The sequence below is a fragment of the Salvelinus fontinalis genome, chromosome 20 (assembly GCF_029448725.1).
Source record: "Salvelinus fontinalis isolate EN_2023a chromosome 20, ASM2944872v1, whole genome shotgun sequence".
Classification (NCBI taxonomy): Eukaryota; Metazoa; Chordata; class Actinopteri; order Salmoniformes; family Salmonidae; genus Salvelinus; species Salvelinus fontinalis.
In genome coordinates this window covers 33,019,636-33,038,237 of record NC_074684.1, presented here as the reverse complement: position 1 = coordinate 33,038,237, position 18,602 = coordinate 33,019,636, and the positions used below count along the sequence as shown (strand labels likewise).

At 42.5% G+C, this 18,602-nt stretch overlaps 1 protein-coding gene across 14 annotated transcripts in view; it reads left to right on the top strand.

Moving 5' to 3' along the window:
* Window positions 1-18,602, top strand: part of LOC129817746 (MAP/microtubule affinity-regulating kinase 3-like) — a 119,184-nt gene that overhangs the window by 37,329 nt on the left and 63,253 nt on the right. For all 14 annotated transcript variants that reach the window (XM_055873261.1, XM_055873258.1, XM_055873257.1 and 11 more), the window contains exon 4: window positions 7,855-7,903. In XM_055873261.1, the coding sequence (XP_055729236.1) occupies window positions 7,855-7,903 (49 nt within the window). The remainder of the gene's footprint in view (window positions 1-7,854; window positions 7,904-18,602) is intronic.

Here is an 18,602-nt window from a genome sequence, read left to right as displayed (position 1 = left end):
GTCCATTCCCTATTTATCAGCGTTCATTACTCAATAAATTAAGAAAAGATTCCATATCAAATATACCATGCCATGTTGGATAGAATTGGTGCATTGTCCATTTGACACATTAGTGCATTATATGCCTCAGTCGGAACAACCTTGTCGACTGCTGTTGAATAATGAATGAATAGTCAGACACATCCAACCTGTTTTTAAAAGAAGACCTATTTTTATTTATTTATTTACTAGCAAGCAAAAGAAATGTGCATGTTTTAAAAGAAAGTCCACACATCAAATCTTATTTTGTTGTTGTACTGAGGTGCCATAGCCTAATGTCTGGCGCTTCTACAACCCCGTCACATCTATCAGATTACCTGCTGGAGCATCAAACCACAGTTGGAAAGAAGAGCCAGAGTAAGTTAGCAAAACATCAAATTAGAATCATTAGTAAACACTCCCGCTATTTGGTAAAGTTCATCCATTGTTTTTTATAGCTTCGACTTACCAGTGATCATTGTTGGTCCATACGGCCACATCTAAGGTGAAAATATATGCACGTGGCCCTGGAGCATTGAAACACACCCTAGTGAGTAAGAGATGGTGGTGTATATGAACTATGTGAACCCATTCTTTGTACTTGTGTCAGTGAAGCTGCGTGTTTTGTTTGCACAATGGTGTGCACACACACTTTAGTGTGGGTCAGTGATGCTGCGTGTGTGGGTCAGTGATGCTGCGTGTGTGGGTCAGTGATGCTGCGTGTGTGGGTCAGTGATGCTGCGTGTGTGGGTCAGTGATGCTGCGTGTGTGGGTCAGTGATGCTGCGTGTGTGGGTCAGTGATGCTGTGTGTGTGGGTCAGTGATGCTGTGTGTGTGGGTCAGTGATGCTGCGTGTGTGGGTCAGTGATGCTACGTGTGTGGGTCAGTGATGCTGTGTGTGGGTGTTAGTGTGTACGTACCACAGGAGATAATGGCCCATTTGTGTCAGTGCTCCTAGCCAGGAGTCAGAGCACTCAGGAGTCACACACACACACACACACACACACACACACACACACACACACACACACACACACACACACACACACACACACACACACACACACTTGATACATATAACATACTTTTATAACACACCAGAACATAGACCTACAGTAGCCTTACACTCACATACTGATTACTGTCACTACTTTATGCTCTGCCCCTATTGATGCCACCTGCCTGAAGATGGTGTAAGGGAGGGAGTGGAGAGCCTAGAAAAGGATGGGGCGAAAGAGATGGTTGGATATAGAGAAAGATGGTTGGATATAGAGAAAGATGGTTGGATATAGAGAGAGATGGTTGGATATAGAGAGAGATGGTTGGATGTAGAAAGATATGTTTAGCTATAGAGAGATGGTTAGAGAGAGATGGTTGAAAGTAGAGAGATGGTTGAAAGTAGAGAGAGATGGTTGAAAGTAGAGAGAGATGGTTGAAAGTAGAGAGAGATGGTTGAAAGTAGAGAGAGATGGTTGGATATAGAGAGAGATGGTTGGATGTAGAAAGAAATGTTTAGCTATAGAGAGATGGTTAGAGAGAGATGGTTGAAAGTAGAGAGAGATGGTTGGATGTAGAGAGAGATGGTTGGATGTAGAGAGAGATGGTTGGATGTAGAGAGAGATGGTTGGATGTAGAGAGAGATGGTTGGATGTAGAAAGAGATGGTTGGATGTAGAGAGAGATGGTTGGATGTAGCGAGAGATGGTTGGATGTAGCGAGAGATGGTTGAAGGTAGCGAGAGATGGTTGAAGGTAGCGAGAGATGGTTGAAGGTAGAGAGAGATGGTTGAAGGTAGAGAGAGATGGTTGAAGGTAGAGAGAGATGGTTGAAGGTAGAGAGAGATGGTTGAAGGTAGAGAGAGATGGTTGAAGGTAGAGAGAGATGGTTGAAGGTAGAGAGAGATGGTTGAAGGTAGAGAGAGATGGTTGAAGGTAGAGAGAGATGGTTGGATGTAGAGAGAGATGGTTGGAGGTAGAGAGAGATGGTTGAAGGTAGAGAGAGATGGTTGAAGGTAGAGAGAGATGGTTGAAGGTAGAGAGAGATGGTTGAAGGTAGAGAGAGATGGTTGAAGGTAGAGAGAGATGGTTGAAGGTAGAGAGAGATGGTTGAAGGTAGAGAGAGATGGTTGAAGGTAGAGAGAGATGGTTGAAGGTAGAGAGAGATGGTTGAAGGTAGAGAGAGATGGTTGAAGGTAGAGAGAGATGGTTGAAGGTAGAGAGATATGTTTAGCTATAGAGAGATGGTTGGATTTAGAAATATGTTTAGCTATAGAGAGATGGTTAGAGAGAGATGGTTGGATATAGAGAGAGATGGTTGGATATAGAGGGAGATGGTTGGATATAGAGGGAGATGGTTGGATATAGAGGGAGATGGTTGGATATAGAGGGAGATGGTTGGATATAGAGGGAGATGGTTGGATATAGAGGGAGATGGTTGGATATAGAGGGAGATGGTTGGATATAGAGGGAGATGGTTGGATATAGAGGGAGATGGTTGGATATAGAGGGAGATGGTTGGATATAGAGGGAGATGGTTGGATATAGAGGGAGATGGTTGGATATAGAGGGAGATGGTTGGATATAGAGGGAGATGGTTGGATATAGAGAGAGTCACATGGAAGATGAGCAAAGTCACATGCAGCGGTAGACAAAGAGTGCAGAGGAGGAAGGAAGAGGAAGGAGTCATTGATCAAGTGAGTCAGTTAAGTGTGAATTTTGAAAGCAGCTAACAACACCAGGGTTGTTGGTAGACTGTGTTCAAAGCCCATACTTACTGTGGGTCCTCTCGAGTCATGTTAGGTCTTACAATGTAATGTACACTAAAGCGAATTTAAGTTAGAATTCAATTGAGTTCAAATAACATGGAATGTACTCCCATGTGAAATGCACAAATAGACGGACTGAGTGTTTTCTCTCTGTACTTGTTCTTAAGTCCTTTCCCAGGTTCATTAGGCTAATGTATTGTTTAAAGCTGGTGTCTACTGACGTAGAAATGGACAGACCGAAGGAGAGGGCAAGGGAGAGAGGCAGATAGAAATACTTCAGAAAGTATTCACACCACTTTTCTTTTTCCACATGTTGTTTTGTTACAATTGTGGGATTAAAATGGATTTCAAAGTGGAAGAAACATTTTAACATCTGTAAAAAAAATAAAAAATTTTTTTTTTTAAAAACCCCGTCTTGATTAGATAAATATTCAACCCCCTGAGTCAATACATGTTAGAATCACCTTTGGCAGCGCTTACAGCTGTGGGTCTTTTTGGGTAAGTCTCTAAGAGCTTTGCACACCTGGACTGTACAATATTTTCACATTTATAATTGTTTTAATTCTTCAAGGTCGGCCAAGTTGGTTGTTGATCAATACTTGACAGCCATTTTCAAGTCTTGCTATAGATGTTCAAGTAGATCTTAAGTCAATATTGTAACTAGGCCACTCAGGAACATTCAATGTCGTCTTGGTAAGCAACTGCAGTGTATATTTGGCCTTGTGTTTTAGGTTATTGTCCTGCTGAAAGGTGAATTTGTCTCCCAGTGTCTATTGGAACACAGACTGAACCTAAGTCTTCCTCTAGGATTTTGCCTGTGCTTAGCTCTATTCAGTTTACTTTTTATCATATACTCCCTAGTCCTTGCCGATGACAAGCATACCCATAACATGATGCAGCCACCACCATGCTTGACAATATGAAGAGTGGGACTCAGTGATGTGTTGTTGGATTTGTCCCCAAACATAACGCTTTGTATTCAGCATAAAGTTTATTTCTTTGCCACATTTTTTGCAATTTTACTTAAGTGCCTTATTGCAAACAGGATGCATGTTTTGGAATATTTTTAATCTGTACAGGCTTCCTTCTATTGTGGAGTAACTATAATGTTGTTGATCCATCCATGTTTTCTCCCCCTATCACAGTCATTAAACTCTAACTGTTTTAAAGTCACCATTGGCCTGATGGTGAAATCCCCGAGCGGCTTCCTTCCTCTCCGTCAACTGAGTAAACACTAGAACCGCCATAGGCCAACGGCCATTGACGTTTGAATTTGTCAATTGAAAAAATCTGCCAAAAATCAGCTGTGTTCTGCTCCTTCCATTCCTTCCCTGTACTGATGGGAAGGAATGGAAGGAGGCCCTATGCCTATTTATCAGCAGCAAATTATTTTACCACATGACTTGTGGGTTGATACTACTCTCTTTATGTTTTACTTTGTAAAAATAAGCTGGACTGTTTTATTTACTATAACTCCATTACTAATTACACGTATTGTAAAGGAAACCAAAACATGCTACATGTTGCACTAGACCTTTAGAATAATGTAGAAGATATCCTTGACTCCAAGTTGATGAGCGGGAACCAAACGATGCCAGCCGGCCCATCAAAACTACACCTTAACTATACCGAAACTAATTTCACACATAAGAGTTGGCCTACAGACAAGATTAAAATGACAATAATCTTATGAGTGACATTATTAGACCTATCAGTTGTCATATTGTACATGAAGAGGCATGTTGTAATTGACAGATGCAGGGAAAGGAGCATTAAATCAAATTCTCCTTCAGAATCACATGCAGGTAAAACATTTTATTTCTATATAGTATCAAAAAGAGCATATTCTGCAGTTTCTATGACATTTATCTTTGTCAAATAAATTCAAGCGTTGCAGCTCTTTTTCCAAGAATCTCGAAGCTGTCCCTGCATTCAGCACATCGCGTGGCAGCATTGATCTGGTTACTAGGCAAAAACTACTAACATAATACAATTGAAATTAAAATATGCTGTTCTGTTGTCAATAGATGAATGATAGAAATCAGATAGAAACGGATAATTGTGCTTGTGACTTCAATGAACTGAATGATGAGGGTAGGGAGAAAGGTTAAGAGGCTGATTGAATTTAGAACAATAGTGTAATGATGAATTGTGGGCGCGTCGACTTATTTTATTATGAAAGGTTGGAAATTGTGTATAATTTCCCCCGGGAGAATCAAATCAGACCGAGTACAACATACAAGTGTAGTTCACAATGTCAAGCCCAACCAAACTAATGGATGCATTGACAGCATTGCAAATGCTGCAGAATTTAGATGATGGAGGATCGGATATTGAGCTTGAAATCGACGTTGCTGATGAAGAGTCTTAATTGGATTTTGATGTTGACTTCGAGCCTCTGCCTCCGATGCCTGAGCCTCGCCACAGAAAAACCAGAACCAAGCCAATTGAGACAGTGATCCCAACTGCCACGGTGAGACAGGAGTCTGGGAGGGATGGCACGGTGAGACAGGAGTCTGGGAGGGATGCCATGGTGAGACAGGAGTCTGGGAGGGATGCCATGGTGAGACAGGAGTCTGGGAGGGATGGCACGGTTTGGGTAGAAAAGAGTGACGAGTTTGTGACTTGCAGAAGTTGCAGCACATCAGAGATTGTACTGTTGCTCATGCGCACAGAAAAGGAAACAGTACTTGAGACATGTCTGGATGAACTCAAAGCATTTATTGCTCCTCTTGTATGTCCATGGAGCATACGGCGGAAAGAGCATGGATGTGGAGTCATTTTGGTCTGATAGGTCTGGGGTGGACCTTTTCAGAGAGACCCTGCCACGCAACGGTTTCAGAGAGACCCTGCCACGCAACGGCTTCTGAGAGACCCTGCCACGCAACGGCTTCTGAGAGACCCTGCCACGCAACGGCTTCTGAGAGACCCTGCCACGCAACGGCTTCTGAGAGACCCTGCCACGCAACGGCTTCTGAGAGACCCTGCCACGCAACGGCTTCTGAGAGACCCTGCCACGCATGGTCTCTCAGAAGCCGTTGCCAAACCTGCGGCAGGTGCACACAAAACAAGGCCCATATTGATTGATTCATGCGTAAAGACACAGGTATAAGGACACAATGCAGTAATTTGTTGATTGTATCTTGTCATTAATATTTTTCCACAAACATTTATTTATGTGATTAATCCTTTACAATTGTTCATGCACTGGTACTTTTGTTTAGGAATATGGCAAATTTCACCTGTGACCTGGCTGGTTATATTATTAATATTATTATTATGTTTTTCCTTTCTACTTTGTCAGAAGAAGCTGTAACTGGACTTATTAATTAATATAACTCTATGACTAATCAAATCTACAATTAAAGTTGATCAAATACAGTATACTAATGTTTTTATTGTAACGGAAGCTAAAATACTCTATAGGCCTACGTTTTTTCTAGGAATTTGTAGAATTATACAAAACATATCCTTGACTCTATCTAAACAATTGATATATTTCCACAAATATTTATTCATGCAATTTATCCTTTACAATAGTTTCTGCACCATTTATCAAGAGTGTTTATGTTTGCATACCTTGTGGGTTGATATGTATCTGATGCATCTGCTGAAGGGGTTTCCCGGCAACGTTTTCTTGCGGGGACTTATAGGCTGAAAGGCCAGGCTGTTTTAGTGTTAAGAAGGACGCCTGTATCTTTGTAGTGTCAGGATGGTGTATCAATACACCCAATCTATCAATAGCTGCCCTTCTTTTCGAGGCATTGGAAAACCTCCCTGGTCTTTGTGGTTGAATCTGTGTTTGAAGTTCACTACCCGACTGAGGGACCTTATGTGTGGGGTACAGAGATGAGGTAGTCATAAACAAATTATGTTAAACACTATCATTGCACAAAGAGTGAGTCCATGCAACATATGTGACTTGTTAAGCAAATATTCTACTCCTGAATTTATTTAGGCTTGCCATATCAAAGGGGTTTACTACTTATTCACTCAAGACATTTCAGCTTTTCAGTGTTTATTAATTTGTAAAAAAAAATTAAAAGTACATTAATAAAAAAAGTACATTATGGGGTATTGTGTGTAGTAGGTCAGTGACACATAATCTCTATTTAATCAATTTTAAGTTCAGGCTGTAACAACATTTGGAAAACGTCAAGGAGTGTAAATACTTTCTGAAGGCCCTGTAGATGGAGGGAGGAAGGAACAGGGACGTACTACCCAGGGCACACCCCATAGGCCAATCGCATACAAGTGGCCAGAGACAGGAGTGAGCGACTGTCCTGCTCCTTCACGGAGGAGGGAAAGAGGGAGGGAGGAAATGAAAATAGGGAGAGGGAAAGAAAGGCAGAGGAAGTGTTTAGCAAACTTCCCAGAAAGTCATAGTCTGGGAGAGTTGGGAGGCTCTCTCTCTCGTTCATGTGGAAGTAACTTGTGTGATTGTTTTTGGGGCGGTACGAGGGCTAGAGAGACTTGAAGTTACCAATAACAATAAGAAAAGTAATATGTGTTTATGTTGTGAGACTATGTGTGGAAACCTGTATTAAAGTACATACTTTAGTTTTACTGTCCAGTATTGGCCTGTATACTGTCCCTCTCACAACCACAGAATGTAACCAGCTTTGTGTCTGTTATTCTACTGACAGTTGTTACTGCTTCGCGTGATGTATTATTGTCTCTACCTTCTTGCCCTTTGCGCTGTGCCAAATAATGTTTGTATCATGTTTTGTGCTGCTACCATGTTGTGCTGCTGCCATGTTGTGTTGCTACCATGCTGTGTTATCATGTGTTGCTGCCATGCTGTGTTGTTGTCTTAAGTCTCTCTTTATGTAGTGTTGTGGTGTCTCTCTTGTCGTGATGTGTTGTCCTGTATTTTTATTTTGTTTTTATTTTTATTCCCAGCCCCCGTCCCCGCAGGAGGCCTTTTGCCTTTTGGTAGGCCGTCATTGTAAATAAGAATTTGTTCTTAACTGACTTGCCTAGTTAAATGAAGGTTAGTAAAATAATTGAAATGTCTGGATGAGAGAGAATGGTTTACTTCTTCTAAATGTCCTTTCTTTTCTCTGTCTTCAGCTCTTCAGGGAAGTCCGAATAATGAAGATTCTAAACCATCCAAACATTGGTAAGTGATTCATACTGACTTACATCTTGTTGGGGGAAAGTTAGGGCTGCACAATATGATTTCTGTACCAAATATTGTGATTTTACTTGAGATTTATAGATCAAAACACTTGGGTAATCTGTTGGAATTTTATGGTTGGAATACAGTGGCTTGGGTAAACTGTTGGAATTTTATGGTTGTAATACAGTGGGCACTTGGAATGCGTTTTTGTTTGGCATGACAACGAATGAAAAAGTAAGGAAAGAGATGGTTGTGACAGAGTAAGAACCAAAGTGTTGGTCAGTGTTTCCCTTGGGACCCTAATTGGCTTTAAATAGATGGGTACTGGCAGGGGTGCAACTTTGGTTTTAGAAGTGGGGGGGACATCATTTTTAAAAATGTATTGTTATTTTTTATCATGTCGGATAAACACTCCAAACAGCCTGTCTGACCTCTCTGAGGCGTCACTCATGGTCCTAAAGCACACCGTTGACTTGTTGTGGTTCACATAAAACTGTGGGGGGGGGGGGGGGGGGAATGCAATTTCCGGTCACTGAATTGTTTGGTGGGCATGAAAATGATATAAACCATATGTCACGGCTGTCTGTCACTAGATCTCAACCCAATTGAACTCTTATGGGAGATTCTGGAGCGGCGCCTGAGACGGCGGTTTCCAGCATCAGTAAAACACCAGATTATGTCATTTCTCATGGAAGAATGGTGTTGCGTACTTTCAGTTTAGTTCCAAACACTTGTAGAATCTATGCCAAGGTGCATCGAAGCTGTTCTGGCTTGTGGTGGCCCAATGCCTTTTTTTTTTGTTACCTGTACATTCAGACAAAGATTTTAGAATATTTTTCGCCATTTCATCTCTGATTTATGAACAAGCTGTTGCACAAACAATGCTGATTTATAATCTACCACTGGTACAAGCCTGTATTAGAGCAAAAGTTTGCTAGCAGCATTTTCCCTATCTCAGTGGATTTAGCTAGCCAGTTAGCTAAGTAGCGATTAGCATTAGGGGTTAAAACAAAACATTTTGTCACATTAGCAGCTTGCTAAGACCAACTTCCATAAAACTTAAATTATTTCCTGAGTCTCGAATAGCCACCTGTCTCTTTTTAATAGCCGGGTAACGACACACAATCACATGCGCCGAATACAACAGGTAGACCTTACAGTGAAATGCTTACTTAGGGCTGTCGTATTCAGCGCATGTGACAAATACAATTTGATTTGATCAGACATACATACCTGTCAGCACATAAACACCTGTTTCAAATAAGCGCCCGGTCTAAATTAATTATTTACGAGGTTACCATGATTTACTATTAATTGTTTACAAGGTTTAATGTTTGATTTGTTACATTAAATAATTCAGTAATGACTCAGAGAAAATTATGGCAATCATCCGTTTTTTTATCGCCAGTAAGAAACTGCTAGCCATTGGCTGCTATCAGCTGAGAACTGCTAGCTAACTGGCAAGCACAAAAACAGTCAACAACTTCGGGAGTACAGAACTAGGGTTGTGCCAATCTCGTCATATTTGTAATTGTTTCCGTTTTATCACAATTCATACTCGTAATCGGATTTACTCGCGATTGGAAAACCCGGAAGTGTGCTTTAAATGCCGGTAAAGCCTTTACCTCAAGTGCACATTACTGAGCTGTCACTCAGAGCTCATCGTTATGTTCCTTCATTACTGAGCTGTCACTCAGAGCTCATCTCAGAGCTCATCGTTATGTTCCTTCATTACTGAGCTGTCTCTCATAACACATCGTTATGTTCCTTCATTAATGAGCTGTCACTCAGAGCTCATCGTTATGTTCCTTCATTACTGAGCTGTCACTCAGAACACATCGTTATGTTCCTTTATTAATGAGCTGTCACTCAGAGCGCATCGTTATGTTCCTTCATTACTGACCTGTCACTCAGAGCTCATCGTTATGTTCCTTCATTACTGAGCTGTCACTCAGAGCTCATCGTTATGTTCCTTCATTAATGAGCTGTCACTCAGAGCTCATCGTTATGTTCCTTCATTACTGAGCTGTCACTCAGAACACATCGTTATGTTCCTTCATTAATGAGCTGTCACTCAGAGCTCATCGTTATGTTCCTTCATTACTGAGCTGTCACTCAGAGCTCATCGTTATGTTCCTTCATTAATGAGCTGTCACTCAGAGTGCATCATTATGTTGCTTCACTCATTCACACACATTGTTAAATGACCCTGGCAGATGAAAATGCACATGATTTACTTACTTAGTCCTATTCAATAATGAACAAAATAGTCTAATAAATAGCCTAATGCATGGCTGGCTACTACTGCCTGCCTTTACTCCAGACAGATTTAGATAAAGGTAGACTAATTCACTTGTCCCATCTATTGTTTCACTTTCGAGAGGAGCAAAGCTTTTCTCGCACGACAGTTATGCCACAGTGTTTGTACAATCAAAGTAAACTATTTACATTTGTCATTTTATTTTTTAATGATCTGTCACTCAGTAAACATGCCTGGCAGAGAGAAATGCATGGGCATGGATCACAACATAACGACAGACGTCAGCAATGGAATAATTATACGGACAGACAAAGTAGGGCTACTAAACAACGCCAAGTAAACAGACTGAAACAACCATATGGCCTCAGCAAAGTAGACAGACTAAAACACCATATGGCCTCAGCAAAGTAGACAGACTAAAACACAATATGGCCTCAGCAAAGTAGACAGACTAAAACACCATATGGCCTCAGCAAAGTAGACAGACTAAAACACCATATGGCCTCAGCAAAGTAGACAGACTAAAACAACCATATGGCCTCAGGAAAGTAGACATGAATTAAATGGCTGGGACAACATTCATTTCTGATTCATACACAATGTTTGGAAAAGGGGAAAGGTGTGCCCTGAGATGAGTGAAAGAAACAGAGCCGTGTGTCTGTCTGGGGAAATGAGAGCAGACGGAGAGCGGCTTTTTCCATTACAATCAATGTAGCAGGTTCACCCAATTTACCCCGCCCCATTTCTTAACAGACAGAAGAACTAGCCAATAGTTGTTTGGCGCACACAGTGCTTCACTCTGCTCGAGTGAAAGAGAGATGACTGCTGGCAGCTGAAAATTGCTTTTTTTCTTATCACAGATAATGACAAAAAATACTTGTCATAATCATATTCAGAAAATTGTCCATATCCGTTAAAATACTCGTTTTCTCACACCCCTCTACAGAACCTTAGAAATCAGATGGTCTCTCTCTAGTGGCGAAAGTAAGATCTGCTGTAAATGCACAGTCAAAGAGGAGAATAATTATTCTGTCAATTATTTAAAACATTTTTTTTTACATTTATAGAGGCATACTAAGACAGGAAACGTGACGCCGTGTGTAAATGGTAACAAATTAGTGCAGGGAATGAAGAAATTGATTAAAATGCTGGAATTAAACAATTACCAAGCAAATGAGCAAAAGCTGTGATCGTAAAGGAAATAGAGGCCTGGCTCAAATACAGGCCTGGCTCTAATATTTAAGTGATTTAAGCAAATAAACATTAACTAGCGTTTGCAGAGAGAAAGTTACACAAACAAATAGTATAATATAGAAAACTTGGATTTATATTAAGAATCAAAGTGGAAAGCTGTGTCCTTGTTTGGAAAAATCTGTTGACTGCATGCTGTGTTTGGTCAATGCATGCAGAGTGAATCTCGGGCACAAGGAACTGCCTGTTTGAGTGACAGGGGGCAGGGCTTGGTGTGTGTGGGATTGGGAAGCCGCCAAAAGAGGGACTGAGAGAGTTGATTTCAATTTGGTCATATTTGGGATATGAATTCAATCAAATATTGGCACAAACTGAAAATGTAAACACAAAGCAGGCACTTCATAATTTTTGGAGGCACGAACAACATTATGCAAGTTAACTAGCAATCAAGTAGGCTTGGGCTGAATAGAGTATACCGGGGTATTTGGAAAAACCACAGGATAGTTTTTCAATACCGTTGAAACAAGTTTTTTTATTTATTTGTAGCTACTTCTTAAGTAAATACCTGCAGTAAACTTGTGCAATACGTTATGAGATAAAGATTGCATTCTGCATTTTACCTGTTACATAATTTTTAATTATGCAATTTACCGATGGTCCCCAGTCACGTGGTGTTTGTTTACAAGCACGAGAGACAGGAGCCTTGTGAGTCACTCGCTGTTGTGCAGCATGCGCCAGGTGATCTAGTTACAGTACGGAATTCACAACTAAATGTTTGCCAGCTAGATATCTTATAACTATTAAGTTAACTGTCTAAAATGTGCTAATTGCTATGCAGTTGTGAATTTTGGTTTGCTAATTTAGTAGGTAGTTAAGTGGTTAGCTTCATCCAAAATTAAACATTCGCTTCGTAACAGCAGAGAATTCGCTCCTGGATCAAGACCCTTGGTGTTTAATATTTGTTTTGCGCATGCAGCAAACTGTGAGTAGCGTTTTTTAGTTACACGTATAGTTTAGGTCGGAGTCTGTATAAAATGTTAAATGTGCTCGTTAGCATTTAGTTAGAATTCTCTATGGGATGTTACCTGTACTTTTTACTATGTCATCCAAAGGTTAGCAATGCTATCAGTGGGATTTGAAGAGTGCCCTGTGTGTTTAATGCTGGTATTACCGAATATCCCGGTATGGCACAAGGTCAGTATGAAGGATTGACAATCTGGATACCATCCAAGCATATTAGGAAGCTTACTTAAATGTGAATAACTTTAGCTAACTAGCTTAGCAAGCTAATATAAATGTGAATAACTCTAGCTAGCTAACTTAGTTGAATTATTCTAGCTATTAATTTGCACTTAGTTAGCTTGCAGGATTAACTAGCCAGAGTTATTCATATTTATATTAGCTTGGTCATCTAGTTAGTTCGAGTTATTCACATTTAAGTATGTGAATACATGCAAATAACTCTAGCTAGTTAGCTGGCAAGCTAACTTAGTTGAATTACTCCAGCTAGCTAGCAAACTAACTTAGTGAAATGTAAATAAATGTAGCTACAGTAGCTAACCAACTACTTAGTTTACAATAGGGCAAAACAATTAACATTTTAAACATCTTAAAATGTAAAAATATAAGAAAAAATATATATATAAGTATCCCATAAGGTCAATGGGCAATTATGTAGGCAGGAGTGCAGATAGGAAAAACAACGTACATGAACATATAACGGTTTCATGCCTCCCAATGTTCACGAGGTGCTTCCAGATTGTTTATGTCTCCAGTTTTACACTTTTCTAGCATATTTTAACAACGTGGAAATGGTCCCTTCACTTTCAATTAGGAATTTCTTTCATCTCTTGAATGAATGGACTCATTACCAGTAGAAATGGCAGCTGCCGTCCTTTCCTAAGTGCTCTTCCCCTTCTCCCTTGTCCCATGTTTGGGAATTCCTCTCCTGAGTGGTGACACCCCCATCCCCCAACTTTATTCTAATCCATGGGTCGGAAATCCCCCTTTTATTTTTCCAGCGTTCCCATTTCCTGTCTCTCTCTCTCTCTCACACAGACACACACACAGCGACCTTCTTCCTGGGGGTACAAAAGCCTGTTTGTGTCACTCTTTGTGTGTCATTAAGCCCTGGCGATCAACTAGCAGGTCCCCTATGCTCCCCTTCTCATGTGCCCCACCACCACAACAACACCACACAATACACACACAACATGCACAGACACCACAACGCACACAACAGACACAGAGTGTGTGTGTGTGTGTGTGTGTGTGTGTGTGTGTGTGTGTTTGTGTGTGTGTGTGTGTGTGTGTGTGTGTGTGAGAGTGTAAGAGAGAGGAAGCGAGAGAATGAGAACAGTCTGGGACAATAAGGGGGGAATTCCTACCAATGGATTAAAAAAGTTGGGAATGAGAATGTCACCACTCGACAAAAGATGGCGTTTTTACTTGAATTTCACAATGCATTCGCTATTATTTTTTATTTCACTTTTATTTTTGAAATTACTTTTACCCCTTTTTCTCCCCAATTTCGTGATATCCCATTGGTAGTTAGTCTTGTCCCATCGCTGCAACTCCCGTACGGACTCGGGAGAGGCGAAGGTCGAGGGCCATGCGTCCCATGAAACACGACGCTGCCAAGCCGCAGGGTCGTGACACACTGCTCGCTTAACCCGGAAGCCATCCGCACCAATGTGTCAGAGGAAACAACTGGCGACTGTGTCTGCGTGAGTCGATAAGCTTCCCAAATCAAAAAGCCATGGATTAACACAGAGTTTGTCGCTAAACTGAAGGACAGGACTACCTCTCACGAGGCTATCGCAGGCAACCCTGAGGCTACGGCTAAGGACAGGAACAAATACAAGAAGTCCTTTTACGAACATGCAGTCAAGAAACTAGCAAAAGGACAATATAGGAATAAGGTGGAATCATATTACACAGCCTCAGATGCACACCGCATGTGACAGGGGCTACAGTCCATTACAGATTACAAAGGAAGACCCAGTGATCTGCCCAATGATGCCTCTCTACCAGACAAACTTTTATGCACGCTTCGACAACAACAACATGGAATGGGTGTGAAGGTCGGGTGTGAATTCCGGGTGTGAGAACAGTCTGGGGGCCGACGTAAGGTCTTTAATCATGTCAACACCCGCAAGACCGCGGGGACCGACTGTATTCCAGGGCGCATTTTTAGAGCATGCGCAGAACAGCTGGCAGGCATATTCACAGTCATTTTCAACCTCTCCTTGTCCCGGTCTGTAATCCCCCTGTTTTAAGATGACCACCATCATTCCTGTTCCCAAGGCTTCAGGCCACAATGAATACCACCCTGTAGCACACACATCTGTAATTATAAAGTGCTTTGAGAGGCTGGTTATGGCACAGATTAACTCTATCATCCCAGAAACCCTAGACCCACACCAATTTGCATACCGCATCCGACGCAATCTAAATTGCACTTCATGTGGCCCTCACCCACCTAGATAAGAGCAATACCTATGTGAGAATGCTGTTCGTTGACTACAGCTCAGCGTTCAACACCATTATCCCCTCCAAGCTCGTCACCAAACTTAGCACCCTGGGACTGAACACCTCCCTCTGCAACTGTATGCTGGACTTTCTGACGGGCCGACCCCAGGTGGTGAGGGTAGGCAACATCACCTCTGCCATGCCCACCCTCAACATGGGGGCCCGACAGGGGTATGTGATTTATTTCCCTCCTGTACTTCCTGTTCACCCATGACTGCGTGGCCACGCATTATTCCAACACCATCATCAAGTTTGTTGAAGACACAACGGTGATGGGCCTGATCACCAGCATCGAGGAGACAGCCTACAGGGAGGAGGTCAGTGACCTTGCAGTGTGGTGCCGGAACAACAACCTCCCTCAATGTCAGCAAGACCAAGGAGCTGATCGTGGAATACAAGAAACGGGTGGCAAGCACGCTACCATCCACATCGATGGGGCTGCAGTGGAGTCGGTCTAGAGCTTAAATTTCCTCTGTGTCCACATCACTAAGGACTTAAAATGGTACACTCATGCGCACAGACGTGAAGAATAATGTCTTTACACATTAGTTGAGTTATCAAGGTGTTTGAGGATACAGTGTAGGACCACGTTGACAGCGTCAACTCTGTAGGCGAACTACAGTGGGTTGAGGTAGTCGTTCAAGCAGGACACCTATTTTTCCGGACTAGAACAATGATGTAGGATTTTAAAGAGGCAGGGACCGTTTCTTAACTGCATTGTTGGTTAAGGGCTTGTCAGTAAGCATTTCACTGTAAGGTGAATTTGGCCGCATGTGACAAATACAATTTGATTTGATTTGAACAGTGCATTGCTCTAGTGATTGGTTGAATATTTTCATGGAAACATAAGAGAGTTGGTCAGTGCAGTGTTTAAGTGTGGCTGGAGAGACCTTGTCCGAGGCAGCAGCCTTCCTGCTGTTCTGTTCCCTAAAGAGTCTGTTGACCTCTTGCTCTGTGATGACCAGAGGTGGGGGCTTCCTGGGATGGCAGATGGATAGAGGAGAGAGGTGCCTAGAGAGGAAGGGAGGGGTGTGGGGTATTGTCCTGGTGATGGAGGGGAGTTTGTGAGTCAAAGCTGCAGTAAAACTGGTTTACTTTATTCAGCAGTGAGGGGTCGTCTGACATCGAGGGAGCTTTTGGTTTGTAGTTCGTTATTTGTTTTAGTCCTTTTCAGACAGACGAGCAGTCATTTGTTTTTAGTAATCGTCAGACAGACGAGCAGCAGTCATTGCTGGAGAACTGTTGCTCCAGCCTGACTTTGTACTGCTGTTTGGCTTCCTTAATTCCGAAGTGTAGCTTTTGGGTGGTCTAACTTTTACGGCACATGGTTGGCGATTGTCTGGTTAGGCCTGGGGGAAGAGACTGTTTCCCTTTTTTTTTTGGTGCTTTTCACGCCCAACTTCCTCTCTTCTGCTGACCCACTTTCTCACTCCCTCGCTCCCAAAACCCAGGTAGGTCAGTGCAGAGGAGGGAGATAGGGAGGGTGATGAAGAGAGAGACTGATGGAGACCGACTGAAGGAGTGCAAGATGGAGGGAGACAGGGAAAGAGCGAGAGAATAGAGGGAGTCAGACTGAAGAAGACTGAGGGGGAGAGAGACTGTGGGATTAGTTGGCTACGGTCTCATTTTAGAACAGCACGTGGCTGCATCAACATGAAACCTCTAAAATTTTTCCCTGATTCCATTTTTTTCCCAAAATTCTGTTTCCTCCATTTTGTTTTTCAAGGTTTCAGGTTTTCCCTCTCAAAATCACATTTGGAAAAAATGGGGGGGGAAACAAAACAACAAAATTCGATGTTTTAAGTCCACAACAATGTTTAAACCACATCAGCAGACCATTTATGATGTCCGGGAAAATGTAAGAAAATTAGATTTTTGGGTGCAGTTACCCTTTTAATGCAAGCGCTCACTAGGAAGAGACCGTTGTTTAGTTAAGGCGGAGTTTGCAAAAGAAATGGCCACTGGATTGATTCAAATAAGGATGAAATCATTCTGTCAGGCTACTTTGAAGTTAACATTTTAATTGAGAAGGTTAATAGTGTGAAAAAAATGATATCGTTAGCATCATCGCTAACGGCTACACAAAGTATAGACATGCACACAGACAGGGGAATTCCTGTCAGTTGCATAAAAATACAGATCACTGATACATTGTGTTCATGTCTTATGGCAAGAACAAAATGCATGTCTCACTTCATGTTCATGTCTCACTTGGGCAAATGAATGCGTTTTCAACTAAGTTCAATAGATTTCGTTGATTTCCTATTAATTTCTATACATTTTTGAGTATTGTTGAGTTCCGTTTTAATGTTTGGATTCCTTGATTCCGTCCGCGTTCTTCGCAATACGGATTTTATAGGGCCCTACAACATATGTTTGAAAAAAATCTGCAGCGTTTCTCCCCTAGACAATTTCTTTCGGTGGGATGCAAAGTAGCCCAAAGCAACATTTTAAGCAGGCAGATGGATCCAACGTTCAGATGATGCCAACATTTGCTAAGAGTAGCAAGGTGAATATCAGGCCAAATTGAATTTTCAATAGTGTAATATAGCAAGGTTTCTATCCTTGGTGTGGAAACTCAGGGAGTGCAGTGTTGTTGTTTTGTGTCCCAGCTCTAACACTGTTTTGCCCAATCAAGGGCTTACTGATCAGTTAGGAAAGAGTCGGAATGAGTGTAAACAGACACTGTACATCAAATCTGTACAGATCTTAACAATGTCCACAGAAGTTTTTATTGTCTCAGGTACCAGCTATCCTCAGCTATCCTTATCCTGCTAAATGAGTGTGTTCTGGAACACACCCACAGACAGACAGTGAAACAGACAGTGATTCAGAAAGCGAGATTTAGCCTGCTAATACGGGGCTTTTCCACCTAACTGTAGGCTTTGATTTCACAGTTACATTCCTTCAGCCTAGTGCTTTGTGTCTAGTCACACACGCACACACACTCATACACACACACACACACACGCATACACACACACGCATACACACACACACACACACACACACGCATACACACAAGCTGAGTTATCTGCTCAGGTGGTGATTGTGGGCTCGAGGCTGCAGCAGCAGTTGCAGTGAGCTGCTATGGTAGACTGTCTGTCTCTGTCTGTCTGTCTCTGTCTATATGTCTGTCTGTCTCTGTCTATCTGTATGTCTGTCTCTGTCTGCCTGCTTGTCTGTCTGTCTCTGGCCCTCAGGCCTGTCTGTCTGTCTCTGGCCCTCAGGCCTGTCTGTCTGTCTGTCTCTGGCCCTCAGGCCTGTCTGTCTGTCTATGGCCCTCAGGCCTGTCTGTCTGTCTATGGCCCTCAGGCCTGTCTGTCTGTCTATGGCCCTCAGGCCTGTCTGTCTATGGCCCTCAGGCCTGTCTGTCTATGGCCCTCAGGCCTGTCTGTCTGTCTCTGGCCCTCAGGCCTGTCTGTCTGTCTCTGGCCCTCAGGCCTGTCTGTCTGTCTCTGGCCCTCAGGCCTGTCTGTCTGTCTCTGGCCCTCAGGCCTGTCTGTCTGTCTCTGGCCCTCAGGCCTGTCTGTCTGTCTCTGGCCCTCAGGCCTGTCTGTCTGTCTCTGGCCCTCAGGCCTGTCTGTCTGTCTCTGGCCCTCAGGCCTGTCTGTCTGTCTCTGGCCCTCAGGCCTGTCTGTCTGTCTATGGCCCTCAGGCCTGTCTGTCTGTCTATGGCCCTCAGGCCTGTCCGTCTGTCTCATGTGACTGCATCCT